The 12,768-nt window shown below is 40.2% G+C and overlaps 4 protein-coding genes across 7 annotated transcripts; 3 read left to right on the top strand and 1 right to left on the bottom strand.

Moving 5' to 3' along the window:
• The first annotated feature begins 1,038 nt into the window (after positions 1-1,038).
• LOC119559281 (protein midgut expression 1-like) lies at positions 1,039-3,077 on the top strand. Its single transcript, XM_037872350.1, has 4 exons — positions 1,039-1,057; positions 1,116-1,209; positions 2,648-2,846; positions 2,915-3,077. The coding sequence occupies exons 2-3, from the start codon at positions 1,175-1,177 to the stop codon at positions 2,838-2,840; spliced, it is 228 nt and encodes a 75-aa protein (XP_037728278.1). The 5' UTR covers positions 1,039-1,057; positions 1,116-1,174; the 3' UTR covers positions 2,841-2,846; positions 2,915-3,077.
• A 983-nt stretch (positions 3,078-4,060) lies between these two features.
• Positions 4,061-4,983, top strand: LOC119559286 (probable histone-lysine N-methyltransferase set-23). The gene is made up of 2 exons (XM_037872363.1): positions 4,061-4,773; positions 4,832-4,983. The coding sequence occupies exons 1-2, from the start codon at positions 4,119-4,121 to the stop codon at positions 4,981-4,983; spliced, it is 807 nt and encodes a 268-aa protein (XP_037728291.1). The 5' UTR covers positions 4,061-4,118.
• Positions 4,764-5,815, bottom strand: LOC119559287 (lysophospholipase-like protein 1). The gene is made up of 2 exons (XM_037872364.1): positions 5,033-5,815; positions 4,764-4,969 (listed from the first exon to the last, which is right to left on the bottom strand). The coding sequence occupies exon 1, from the start codon at positions 5,741-5,743 to the stop codon at positions 5,036-5,038; it is 708 nt and encodes a 235-aa protein (XP_037728292.1). The 5' UTR covers positions 5,744-5,815; the 3' UTR covers positions 4,764-4,969; positions 5,033-5,035.
• A 254-nt stretch (positions 5,816-6,069) lies between these two features.
• Positions 6,070-12,677, top strand: LOC119559283 (kelch-like ECH-associated protein 1B). Of its 4 annotated transcripts, none has more exons than XM_037872357.1 (6): positions 6,070-6,128; positions 9,553-9,875; positions 9,950-10,207; positions 10,266-10,948; positions 11,234-11,439; positions 11,503-12,677. In XM_037872357.1, the coding sequence occupies exons 2-6, from the start codon at positions 9,561-9,563 to the stop codon at positions 12,288-12,290; spliced, it is 2,250 nt and encodes a 749-aa protein (XP_037728285.1). In that variant the 5' UTR covers positions 6,070-6,128; positions 9,553-9,560; the 3' UTR covers positions 12,291-12,677. The 4 variants fall into 4 exon arrangements, with proteins under 4 accessions (XP_037728285.1, XP_037728286.1, XP_037728284.1 ...); XM_037872358.1 differs by lacking the exon at positions 6,070-6,128 and adding an exon at positions 7,062-7,075; XM_037872356.1 differs by lacking the exon at positions 6,070-6,128 and adding an exon at positions 8,186-8,514.
• The last annotated feature ends 91 nt before the right edge of the window (positions 12,678-12,768 follow it).

Genomic DNA, 12,768 nt, shown 5'->3' with positions numbered 1-12,768 from the left:
CGGGCAGCTGGTCTACAAGTTGCAAAAAAATTATATAAATTCTTTGGAATTCCAAATCAACTACAAAATAATTTTGTTTTTCATAAATAATAAACAGATTTAATAGCAAATAATTCACATTACCATTACATTATTAATTTACGGTTCTCAACGGGAAGTGAGTTCAAAATAGTACACAATTTCATTATATATCTGCAAAATAAAATCTCGCGTGAGTTCTGGCCTTACACCAACAAATCTAACTGGTTTGATAAAATTTTACCAATGGTTACAATACTATGTATTTTGTATTTTTTTAAATTTTAGGAAGGTCAGAAATGGTATGACGTTCTTACTGATGTTTTTAGTGATAACAGCTCAATTTTTTCCAACTGTTTGCTATAAAGAAGTCCCCCTTAAAGATTGCAAACAAACATCTAGGGTTAATTGTAATGGGTTTATATTCTTCACGCTCCCTTCAACTTCTCACCTCGGCTGTTATATGTTTGTATAAGAGCTCAAAAGTTGAGGAGTGCGTACAGCATTCACGCTTTTCATAATAAGTACTTCTTTGCGAACCCCAGAAAAACAAAGAAAACACAAACTCAAGAACTCTCACCCTCAACTTAAGAATTCTCTTCTACTGCCTTGAACATTTGAGCGAAGTTACAAACAAAGTTGTTATTGGAGTTATAACTAAGATATGCGACCTTAAACCAGTTTTAACTTTATATAGTTAATTGAACAAAAAGGAAAGAGAGTTAAATTGGCAAGTTTTGAATGTTTAAAATAAACTCAATTCAACTTTATTTTCAAAGGCTATAGTTTATAAATGGTTCCAAGAAAATCTTCATAAATTGGTATAGTACAAAATTAGAAAAAATTTAAATATAAATATATAAAAACAGAAAACAACACATTTATAAAAATATTATTCACCAACAATTTCACCAAGTTTCACCACGGTGCGACGTCGAACTTGTATGGCAGAGAAGACTTCGAGCCGAACTGGGACGCTAAATAAACTCATTCTCTTTGGGTTTAGTTAAACAAATTTCGTCGGCAAAAGCGGTTGACTGTGAGTTGAATGGCTTCCTTAAGGGTGATGGAAATTCTCATTATATATTTAATTGCAGACGATACCCGAAGCTGTTTATTTTGATCAGACATCTTTCCAACAGAAAAGAAGATCAACATGTGCAAGTGCCTAGCCGGAAACGTAGCCTGCTGGTAAGTTGCCTTAAATAGATTAGTATTACAAAAGTCTAGCCTCTTGGAAGTTTAAGATAAGAGAGATTTCCGGTTGTAAACAACCATCTATAAGTAAAACACAATTAAGAAGACTCGCTCAAGAATGATAAATAAATCGGGAACCATGAGTAAGACCTTAAATAAGATAAGAAAGTGTGCAACCACCTGATAGCTAAAGTTCCCTCCTATTTACATACATATTTTAATGACTCCTATGAGAAGATCTGAATATAGAAAAAGTGCTCCCAGGGGAGCTGTATTTATATATAAAACAACAAGAGAACAATGCAATTTTAAAGCGGAAGCAGAATTCAGAGAAAACTGGAATACCCAGTGCGAATTCTCACTTGCGACTCTTATACATACAGGTTTCCATATCACAAATAAAAGCAATGAGAGCAGGTAAACAAACGAACCGCATGAGAATCTATAGGTACTCAGATCCGTTCTACCTGAAAGTGTTTCCACTTTCGATGGCGAATCATCGCATACATACAGTTGGCGGAATGAATTACTTAATTGTCCATGGAATCATACGCATAGTTGCTGTGAAAAAAATACGTACATGACATGCAACATGGTATCGTATCCACAGAAGACTACTTATTATTATTCCAGCTCACGCTTCCCTAAGCTATATATATGAAGATACATACGCATATATACTTATGTGCTTGTTCATATACGCGCACAGTGGCCACAATTGAAAGCCCGCGTATTTGCGTATCTATAAGATACAAACATACAATGTGGTCATGTCGAGCATTTCGCAGTGCGTCGCATTAGTTTTTCGCTTATGTACCATCTGGCTCCAGAAAGTCCTGGCTCCATCGAGGCGCGACGGAATTATTCCTTATATACGTATATCTACCCCCAGGAATCGCCATGACCCCGCCCCGTTGGTTTAAGCCAACAACCGGCAGCTCGTCGCCGGTTTCGCATTTCCGTTGGAATGCCAGCTCTTGGCCCTCAAAAAGTGGTAGCTAACTCCCTGATGGGGGTGAAAATGTAATCCACGAATGTTATTTGGGGTGCATTTTTATTAGACAACTTTTCATGCGTAATTAATTCGGAAGTATTGCATCATTTCTATGTGCTGCCAGAAGAACCCTTGGCTTTTCAACTATTAGGGCTAATGCGAGCAATTACACTGACCATGACCATTTAAGAACTAATTAAAATATCATTTTAGCCTATTTTCCAATTTGATAAATGTGTAAATAAAATACTAATGATTCATGAATACATAAATAGGTTTCTGATGGTGATCTCATTTGAAAATGCTTTAAAGAATGTGAGGGATGTATGTTAAATATACAGACAATTCCTTTATCGCGTTTCTAGGAAAATATACAATTTCTTCCAAATAGTTTTATAAAAGAATTACAATTTAATATATTTACTCTTATCTTTTCAGCTGCTTCAACTGTGCGCTTAGTGTGCTTATTTCAGTGATCAGTACATTTTTGGTGGTCATCATTGTGGTCGGCTTGGCCGTCTACTTTATTTACTACTACGAGAAGGAGGACGATGTTACCAAGTACACAAACAAAGTAACCGATAACATCCAGTCAGGATTCGACAAAATCAAAGATGCCTTAAGCAAATAAAATAAGGTAGGTACCTAATAACTATGAACAATAACCGATGTTCTTTCCTTAACCCAAAAAAATTATAATTTCAGATAAGTTCGCATTCAAAAATGTTCCATGCTTTGCATAATTCCATTAATCCAGATTAATTGCCACCAATTTACACAAACAAACACCGCCGGAGCCTTTTAGAGGAGTATAATTGTTAAACGTTTTCAGTAACAGTACAAATAAATATTACACCCCCTCTAATCATTACTGTGAATCTCCATTTAACAGAATGTTTCAACACAAAACAATTGTATGATTAAATATTTATGATGCTTAAATTAAAAAAAAACAATAATGAATGAATAAATTTTAAAATGGTTTTACAATTAAAGCAAAAAATGTATAGCCTCTAAATTAATTGGGTACACATGCAATTTTTAAGGGAGGGGATTTATGCTTTCCAAATTTAATTAAATAATCGCCTAATACGAGTAACGGATATTGAAATTAAATATTGTTACATATTTCTTTTAGCGCACCTCTATAATGACAATCAAAACAGCATTGTCGACCATTATGGGTACATTATTTATTTTTACGAAAAGACGGATGTTCTAGCCTTTCATTTGTGATTAAGAAGTGTAACAAAAATATTTTTGATAAAATTGAAGTTAAAGATAATAAGTAAACTCCTTTTTTAAAAGGGTCAATTCCAAATGAAAATATAAATATTTACATTGTCATAAAAATAAAACCGTGTACTTCCTAAAGTGCAGATACCGTAGACCTGCCGTCAGAACAATGTCCCTCAGCCCAGCGGGCAATCTCCAATAAAATCGATATATTCAGAACCATTTCGAAGCCATCGACTCGATGAACTTCTACCAGGCTCCCATAAAGTTCAGACATGCTGCCAATCGTTCGACAACTTCGATTGGATCCAAATCAGCCCCTTCGTCGCTCCGAAATGGAAACCCAACACGATGGCGGAGTGGGAAATCCAACATGGTGGAGCGGTGGAAACTCAACACGCAGGGGAAATGGGAGGTCATCGCAAGGAGTCCCCTTTTTCTGGAAGTCTGGTAACGCTCAAAACCAAACGGATAAATTGAAGATACAGCTTACAAAGAAAAAAATAAAACACTTTCCCTAGGAAATGTTCATTTAAATTAAACAGAAAATTTTAAATTCCGAGTGTGACCAAATGAATAGAGTCCCATATTCCGGAATTACAAAATCGTATTATGGTCCAACAAATAAAGAAAATATAGGATCCAATATATTCCAATATAAACAATCATAAAAATGAATAGATCTGATACAGCTCTTTGTGACGATTATGAGCACCCCGATAGTCTAGAGTATATATTGGAATCGGTGTTAATGCCCAGCGATGGCAGTTTAGATTTTAAAACTTTGGCGGACGAGTACAATTCCGTTCTTCTGAACCAATGTCAATGCAATGGAGCCTGCGAAAAGAGTGAAATATGTCCCCATGGAGGTCAATATGAGTACCCGAGGGATGGTGTAGAATTAGTTTTAAAAAAATCCTCAAATCCCGTCATCGAATGCAATGATTTATGCAAATGCAGTCGAAACACCTGCTCCAATCGACTTGTGCAATACGGTCCAAGAAAAAATCTGAAAATATTCGACTCTCCAGTATACGGATCCAAAGGTCTGCGCACTACAGTAAACATTCCAGAAGGTGGATACATATGCGAATATGCCGGAGAACTTTTGACTGCATCTGAGGCCAAAAGACGCTTGAACATCAATGAAGAACTTGGCCTGATGAACTATGTCCTGGTTTTGAATGAATACACCAGCGAAACGAAGCAACAGGTGACCATCGTGGATCCTTCTAGACGTGGGAACATCGGGCGTTACCTAAACCACAGCTGTGAACCAAACTGCAACATAGCAGCGGTACGAATAGACTGTCCCATACCGAAAATAGGTGAGTTTTATTGCTTGCTTTGCTCCAGCTTGTGGAGTAATGTATCGTATATCCCTAGGTATATTTGCTGCTCGGGATATTCGGGCCCAGGAGGAGTTGTGCTTTCATTACGGCGGAGAGGGGGAGTATAAAAAGTTTGCATATGGAAAGACTTGCCTCTGCGCTGCCCCAAATTGTACGGGATTCATGCCAAACACTGCAATTGAATAAGAAATAAGTTAGTCTAGGGATGGGAATATAAATCTTTTTAAATACTTGCCGTTCAGAGCTTATTTTGCACTTGGTTTTCCAGTGGAGGCAGCTTTTCCTGAATCCATTTCTGAAGATCCGTAATGGAGGCGGTTTTCAGTTCGTGCAGGGTGTTTCTTAGTGGATGGAATGTGCCCTTGACTCCCAGTTTTTTAAGGGATTCGAAGGTCTCCACGCCCCAGTCTGGCGGCACTAGAGTATCCCTTTCCCCGTGGAACATTCGCAGCTCGGGAAGGGAATCCCCTTGGCTGTTCGCCAGAGACTCGTACACAACGGAGCCGCGGTTCAGGAACGAGGAGTGTGCGAATACACCGGCCAAACTGGGTTTCAAATGATAGCCCGTATGCAAGGCCACGGCACCGCCCATGGAGAAACCGCCCACGATGATTCTGTTCAGTGGGATTCCACTGGACACCTCTTCATCGATGAGCTGATTGACTGCCTCGTAGCACTGGGACATGCTCTTCCTGCTCTCCGGGGCGGCTATGTTCACGGATTTGCGGTCGAACCAAACATTGGACAGCTCCCCGTCCAACGGGGTGTACTTCTGCTTGGGGGCCGTGGGATAGATGATCTTTATGTGCGGATACTCCAGGTTCCCGCCGAGCAGAAAGCGCACCCATTCCAGAACATTGGGGCCCGTGTCGCCGGATCCATGGAAGAATATCACCGAGGCGGTGTGCCTTCCTGTGGCATTGACCGTTTTCAAGGCCGGCTTCATCTTTAATCCACCTTTGGATAGGTATTTTTAATATTGCACGATTGGAACTCCAAAGGGCAGCAGTGTGACCAGCTAAGAAAAAACAGGTGTTAAAAATCAGCTGTTGATAAATGATAAGGCTTAACTTTTAATTTCCTTTACTAAATTCAATAAATTCGTGAATATATATTCCGCATTTCTTTTACAACTGCCTGCATTGGTCTAGGAAATGTTTATTGATTAGATCAATCAGGTTCAAAATTAAGTATTTTATTGCTTAACCTCAACCTTTTCTAACCATCTGGAAACCCTTGAAATCTCGCATGTAAACAGGCATGCGTTTTTCAACACTCGCAAAGAGGAGAAAAAAATCGGAGTGGCAAGTGGAAAATAAATAAATAAAGTTGTGAGTAGCAGTAAATAAATCATAAAACCCGTAAATAAAATATCGCACATCGAATGCTTTATATTAGCATAGTTATGTTGACCGATTACAAACGTTTTCATTAACCTACGAGCGTTAGTTACCTTCGAGTGAAAACTTCAATGAAACAAAGGGAGAAATTTACGGTGCACTTTCCCAGCTTATATACGTGGTTATGTACATGTGTAGTATCTGTGAGATCTTGAGTTCCCTGGTGATGCAGATGCAGTGTAAATGTTTGCTCCGCATTGCAGTAATCTCTTACAACAAAGTTGCCTTTTCTCACAATCACAATCAATGGCCTTCTTCGTGAGTTCCATTTCCATGGCCTCCATCAGCTGTTCGGCACATGGCATTGGAAGTGTGGGTGTGCGTATGTACATAAATGGCATGTATGTACTATGTACCGTTCGTACGTGCGTGAGAGGGGGACAGGGAGTGGAATGTAAGTGAGTAATATTTGTTTATGTGGATGCAAAGTTCAACGGTACCTGCACTCACACACGCTCGCTCCCTGCTGATTACGCTATTTGTTTTCACCTACACAATCATACGGAGAATGTGTATAAGGTTTTGCCTCCTCATCATGATTTGGCACTATTTCGCCCAGTTTTTGCCTTATCACTTATTAACCAACAACCCGTCCTCACTTTACGCGGTAATTTTAAAACCGCACTTTGATAAACAAAGAGTAGAATCCATTTCCAACACATTGGAGTTTCTGAATTTATGCTAGGTAATTAACAGATCACGAGATTGGTCTTTCTATAGAAGCCCCTTTTTTATCCGAGAGCCATGTATCTCTTATTTTTTAGTGACTCAGATACAATGTTCGTAGCCACAACTGCACTGGAAAAGAATTCTTTTCCGAAACCTGCCTGTTTTAAATCGAATAATAAAAATCTAGCGATCCCGTAATGGCTATTATGGTAAAAATTATCTTTATATTTTGAGTTCTGATATTACAAGTATTATTATTACATAATTCATGATATTTTAAATTTGTATATCAAAATATTTCCTCAAATTTTTTCTAATCCGGTCCACTTTGAAAAAATAATACAGACGGTATAAATCTTAGAATATATTAAACAGTACATCATTTTATAATGCTTTATATTATAATGTTCAATTAATAGTGTAATATAATTTATAGTATTTTTATTTCTATCATCATGATTATTTAACAAGACAATATCTCCATAAACAGGAAATGCGGGAAATTTTTCATGTTCAGGGAACATAAATGTGTGCGTACCGTCATGACTCGATACGTCTAAATTTATTGCCATGATTTGATTGCTTGGTAACAATGATTTATCAGATACTGTCAGATTTGAGGGTATTAAACTCTTGAACGAAATATTATGAAAACCCGTTAGGGCGAAAGTTACAATCTAAACTACTAATAATGGAGACATAATAATAGACTTTATAAGAGAACAATTATTTGCTTTAATATCCTCCTTATAAGCATTTAAGTGAATTATGATATTATGTTGATTTAAAGAAGTATGAATAAGTATTTATTTGTTGATTTTTGGCGGACTTTGATCGGATTTTAGTTATCATTTCAACGAAACGAAATTCCCAAATGTCTGGATGACGCGCATAAAGTTTTCCGAAGTGCTGTATAGCCGTACATCTACCCTGCAAATTAATAAGTTGGGTAAATAAAACATTTGGAAATTCGTGATCCTCTAAAAAACCTGCTGGGCAGGTTAGACATTTCTCACCTGAAATGGAAAATTATGGCAGACAATTGTGCTTACCAAAGGTACCGATTTGTGAACATCATCGTTACGGAGCAGAAATCGTTCGTAAGCCGTGCGTTCATTCATGGTGTTCATAATTGTGGAGTTTTTTATCGCCACAACAAGGAGTGTTCACCTGTAAGCAAGGGTCCAAAAGAACCGAGTCACATGTAAGCATGATAGCGCTCTTTGTAACGCTCCCCGCCATCCGAGAGATAAGTCTCTGGGGTCTGTGGGGCACTCGAGTCCGTTTCCCGGTGGCTAGAGCAGACCACATAGCAGTCAGTTGACGGGCTCTCTCCACGGCGCACGCATGATCGCCGGAGCGGATTTGCGGAGCAGAAGCTGATCGATCGTGCGCTTTCATTTTCACCCAGTCTTTGTTTGCAAATTACCATTATCGCGGGTGGAGTGCGTGCACATAAAACCCTGATTATAATAACTATAAAAACCATAACTCGTGAAGTGACAAACCTGAAAAAAGATCTCCTCAAGGATCCCTATCCTTATCCTCATTTGTGCCAAAATGCAAACCCAAATGCATACCCCCATGCAATATGAGAGTCACATCTCCGACATGCCCACCCGCAAGACGTACTCCTGCCCCCCAGAAGGTTCGTTTTGGATTTTATAATGGGTCTACAGTTCAATTCGCAACGAGTTTGCCATTTTGTTACTTGGGCTTTTGGGGAAAAAAAACCACTGATCATGACGGTGCAAATTGCGAATCATGTTCTCTGGCGGGTCCCACACTCTAAAACAGCCCACAATGATTGGCGAAAATGCTTGAAACGCTTCTAGATTGTTATACAGTGAAATCAGCCAAAGTCGAACGTGAGATGTTAAATATAATGGATTGAAACAGCTTTAAATTTAGTTGCATTCGCGCGTGTGTTTGAATATTTAGAGCCAGCTTAAAGGCGTTTTGGATATAATCATAGAAGATAACAGTACGGGAAACTGGTTTGTGGTGACAATGCAAATTCCCATTGGATTATAGTACCCGCTCGGAAGAGTGTACGTGAAAAACTAAATAAGTTGTTTTTAAAGGTTCTTTATATGCAAAAACCATTTAATTTAATCTTATCGGGTTAGTTTTCTTATCGAGAAACGCTAAATCTCTAATACTAAACTTTTCCAAAACTAACCAATTGAAAACCAAATTTGTTATTATATCTTTACAAAATACACAATTCGTTCAAAAAATAAAAAATCCCTATAAGATCTAGAACGTGTTAAAGCTAGTCGTATCCCACCATTCAGCTATCTTAGATATGCCTAAAATACTACGTCATTTCACACTTGGAGGATTTCTTTAAAATGCCATCTTGAATTTTTTTTTGCAAATTCACAACAGATTAGATAATATAATAGAATATATAGCCTAAGCTGATTGTCGATCTATTTGCGATGGATGGGGTACAAGTGTTACAGGGCTGAGTTGTAAAGTATGTAAGTTTCTAACTATTAGCAGACTATATAACATGCTCATTAAATTCATATTTAATAACTAAATAATTTAGTAAATTAAATTCTCTAAGGGTTATTTTTTTCGGAATACAAAACAATTTTCAAGTTTAATTATTATTAATAAAGCTAATAACATTAATAATTCCGATATTATATAAATATTCTCTTCCTTGACTTTCCAGAGGCTGAGATGAACAACACTTCGGAAAGTTGTTCCATCTCGTCGAATTGTGGCGGTCGGTTTGGATCGGTGCATTCGACCCTAGATGACCACGATGCCACGGACGACGACATGACCTTCTGCATGTCCAACTACGCCAAGGAGGCCCTGAAAATGATGTACATGATGCGATCGCACGGCATGCTCACGGACGTGGTTCTGGAGGTGAAGAGGGAGCTCTTTCCCGCCCACAAGGTGGTGCTGTCCGCCGCATCGCCCTACTTCAAGGCCATGTTCACGGGCGGACTCAAGGAGTCGGAGATGTCGCGCGTCCAGCTCCAGGGGGTAAGTAGAGCTCAAGCGCGGCCCTTAATTGGTTGGCTTAATAGATGAACAGTTCGTCCATTTCGCTCTTTCAGGTCTGTCCCACGGCCATGTCCCGCATCCTGTACTTCATGTACACCGGCCAAATCCGTGTGACTGAGGTGACGGTGTGCCAACTGCTGCCGGCGGCCACCATGTTCCAAGTGCCAAACGTAATCGATGCCTGCTGTGCCTTTCTGGAGCGCCAATTAGACCCCACGAATGCCATTGGCATCGCCAACTTTGCCGAGCAGCACGGCTGCGTTGAGCTGCAAAAGAAGGCAAATGTGTTCATAGAGCGGAATTTCACACAGGTTAGTAATCTCTTATGGAAATCCATTCAGAGAACTACAACTTTTGATTTTTCTTTAGGTGTGCCAAGAGGAGGAGTTCCTCCAGCTTTCGGCCTATCAGTTGATAGCCCTGATTCGAAGGGATGAGCTTAATGTGCAGGAGGAGCGAGAGGTCTACAACGCTGTCCTCAAGTGGGTGAAATACGACGAGGACAATCGGCACTGCAAAATGGAGCACATCCTGGGCGCCGTGCGTTGTCAGTTCCTGACACCCAATTTCCTTAAGGAGCAGATGAAAAACTGTGACGTTTTGCGAAAGGTTCCCGCCTGTCGCGAGTATTTGGCCAAGATCTTCAAGGACCTAACGCTGCACAAGTGTCCTGGCGTTAAGGAGAGGACGCCCAACACCACGCGAATGATATTCGTGGCCGGCGGCTTCTTCCGGCACTCACTGGACATTCTGGAGGCCTACAATGTGGACGACAAGACGTGGACGACACTGCCCAACCTGCGCATTCCAAGATCCGGCCTGGGCGCCGCTTTCCTCAAGGGCAAGTTTTATGCGGTCGGAGGCAGGAATAACAACATTGGATCCTCCTATGATTCGGATTGGGTGGATCGGTACAGTGCCGTTAGCGAGACGTGGCGTCCCTGCGCCCCAATGTCCGTGCCGCGCCATCGAGTGGGCGTGGCCGTCATGGACGAGCTAATGTACGCCGTGGGCGGATCCGCAGGCATGGAGTACCACAACACCGTGGAGTAGTGAGTATAATTAATTAACTAAAAAGAGTTCAGTAGTATATATTCAATCAGTTGTCTTTGGACCTATACTAGTGTTATTTAAAGTAATTCAATACTTAGAGGTTCAGTATCTTTAATGTTCCCTGTATAAAATAGCTTTAACAAAAGCGTGACATGGATCTTGATAGTGGGGGGAGTTTATTTATCTTTCAAAACATTTTGTTTTCGTACTATCTATACACATTAAGTTATCATCGATTTATCTGCTACCGCCAAATAATAATAAAATATTATAATCTTTTTTAGCTATGACCCAGAACTCGATCGCTGGACCCTCGTACAGCCGATGCATGCCAAACGTTTGGGTGTGGGGGTGGTGGTGGTCAATCGGCTGCTCTATGCCATCGGAGGTTTTGATGGAAACGAGCGATTGGGCAGCGTGGAGTGCTATCATCCGGAGAACAATGAGTGGAGTTTTCTGCCACCACTACAAACGGGTCGCAGTGGAGCGGGTAAGAATGACTAGCCATCCTGTTATCTCCTTTCCAACTAATTTCGAAATTAATTACAATCAGGTGTGGCGGCAATTAACCAGTACATCTACGTGGTAGGAGGCTTCGACGGCACCCGGCAACTGGCCACTGTGGAGCGGTATGATACCGAAAACGATACCTGGGACATGGTGGCGCCAATCCAAATCGCACGTAGTGCTCTCTCGCTGACTACGCTGGACGGAAAACTATACGCAATTGGTGGATTCGATGGCAACAACTTCCTGTCCATCGTTGAAGTCTACGATCCGCGAACGAACACCTGGACGAAGGGAACGCCACTGAAGTCGGGAAGATCTGGACATGCGTCGGCGGTTATTTATCAGCCAGCATGTTCCACAACGTTTATGGACTACGAAGAGAGCGATGCTACACAGCCAGATGGAAGTAACGACGAGGGAAAACACGGGAATACACCTCAAAATCCGTCCGGCGGTGGCAGTCCGCATTATCCCGGAACCGCGTCCAATATGCAGTATCACACGACATTCGGGATGAGCGGATGCAATAATTGTGACTCTGAAATAGATATAAAGCCAGAAATCCCTCCAGAACCACATAGTTTTCAAATCCCCGCCATCAAATCAGAGGAGCTCACCAATCCAAGCTGCCCCTGGGCCAAAATGCAGCAAAGATTTCGAAGAACTGCACCAAAGCCTTCTTCGCCTCAGAGGGACGGAACCCCATTAGATGCGCAAGAAGCGTATAAATTCGATAAAGCGCGAAAAACCTGCATACTAAGCACAGCAGCGAAAGTTTTGCACAGTCACATCGAAGGTCGCCTGCGAAAATTAACCTCGGCAAGCACATGACAATACGAATCCGAACCTCACGCTTAGCCACAACCAAAAACATCATTCATTGTACAAATCCTGATCGTATCCCCTAGAATTCCATGTTGAGAAGCAGCATTCCATTGAAGTATATTGCTAGTGTGTTCGCTAGGTGATATTTAGTCAAACAGTTTTTATGGCATCCATAACATAACTGGCGCTCGTCAGCCCATTTTATAAAGATTGATTAGGGTTAATAGTTGATTAGTGGAAGGAAAGTTTCGTATTTTATGTATTTTTTAGGCATCCATACTGATAACTTGCATATTGTACTTTTTTTAGAATAGGACTATTAAAGGAATTATGTGCATCCATTGTAACTCTTAAGGAAAAACAAGTAATATAAGAAACAAAATATAACAAAAATATTATACAAACTTAAGAAATTAATTGTTTCAAACTTTTTTTAATCGACCGATATATAAATTATACATTGAGGTTTATTTATTGCGCCATG

Source organism: Drosophila subpulchrella, unplaced genomic scaffold (assembly GCF_014743375.2).
Source record: "Drosophila subpulchrella strain 33 F10 #4 breed RU33 unplaced genomic scaffold, RU_Dsub_v1.1 Primary Assembly Seq2, whole genome shotgun sequence".
In the NCBI taxonomy this organism is placed as follows: Eukaryota; Metazoa; Arthropoda; class Insecta; order Diptera; family Drosophilidae; genus Drosophila; species Drosophila subpulchrella.
The sequence above is the reverse complement of the archived record's forward strand: the minus strand, read 5'-3'. Positions and strand labels throughout refer to the sequence as shown.

Excerpts from the sequence above, each read along its gene's own strand:
- LOC119559281 (XM_037872350.1), top strand. The coding sequence starts at position 1,175 with ATGTGCAAGTGCCTAGCCGGAAACGTAGCCTGCTG. Across the intron at positions 1,210-2,647 it reads GCCGGAAACGTAGCCTGCTG|CTGCTTCAACTGTGCGCTTA; the intron begins GTAAGTTGCCTT and ends TTATCTTTTCAG.
- LOC119559286 (XM_037872363.1), top strand. The coding sequence starts at position 4,119 with ATGAATAGATCTGATACAGCTCTTTGTGACGATTATGAGCACCCCGAT. Across the intron at positions 4,774-4,831 it reads CTGTCCCATACCGAAAATAG|GTATATTTGCTGCTCGGGAT; the intron begins GTGAGTTTTATT and ends GTATATCCCTAG.
- LOC119559287 (XM_037872364.1), bottom strand. The coding sequence starts at position 5,743 with ATGAAGCCGGCCTTGAAAACGGTCAATGCCACAGGAAGGCACACCGCC.
- LOC119559283 (XM_037872356.1), top strand. The coding sequence starts at position 8,427 with ATGCAAACCCAAATGCATACCCCCATGCAATATGAGAGTCACATCTCC. Across the intron at positions 8,515-9,552 it reads GTACTCCTGCCCCCCAGAAG|AGGCTGAGATGAACAACACT; the intron begins GTTCGTTTTGGA and ends TTGACTTTCCAG. Across the intron at positions 10,949-11,233 it reads TACCACAACACCGTGGAGTA|CTATGACCCAGAACTCGATC; the intron begins GTGAGTATAATT and ends AATCTTTTTTAG.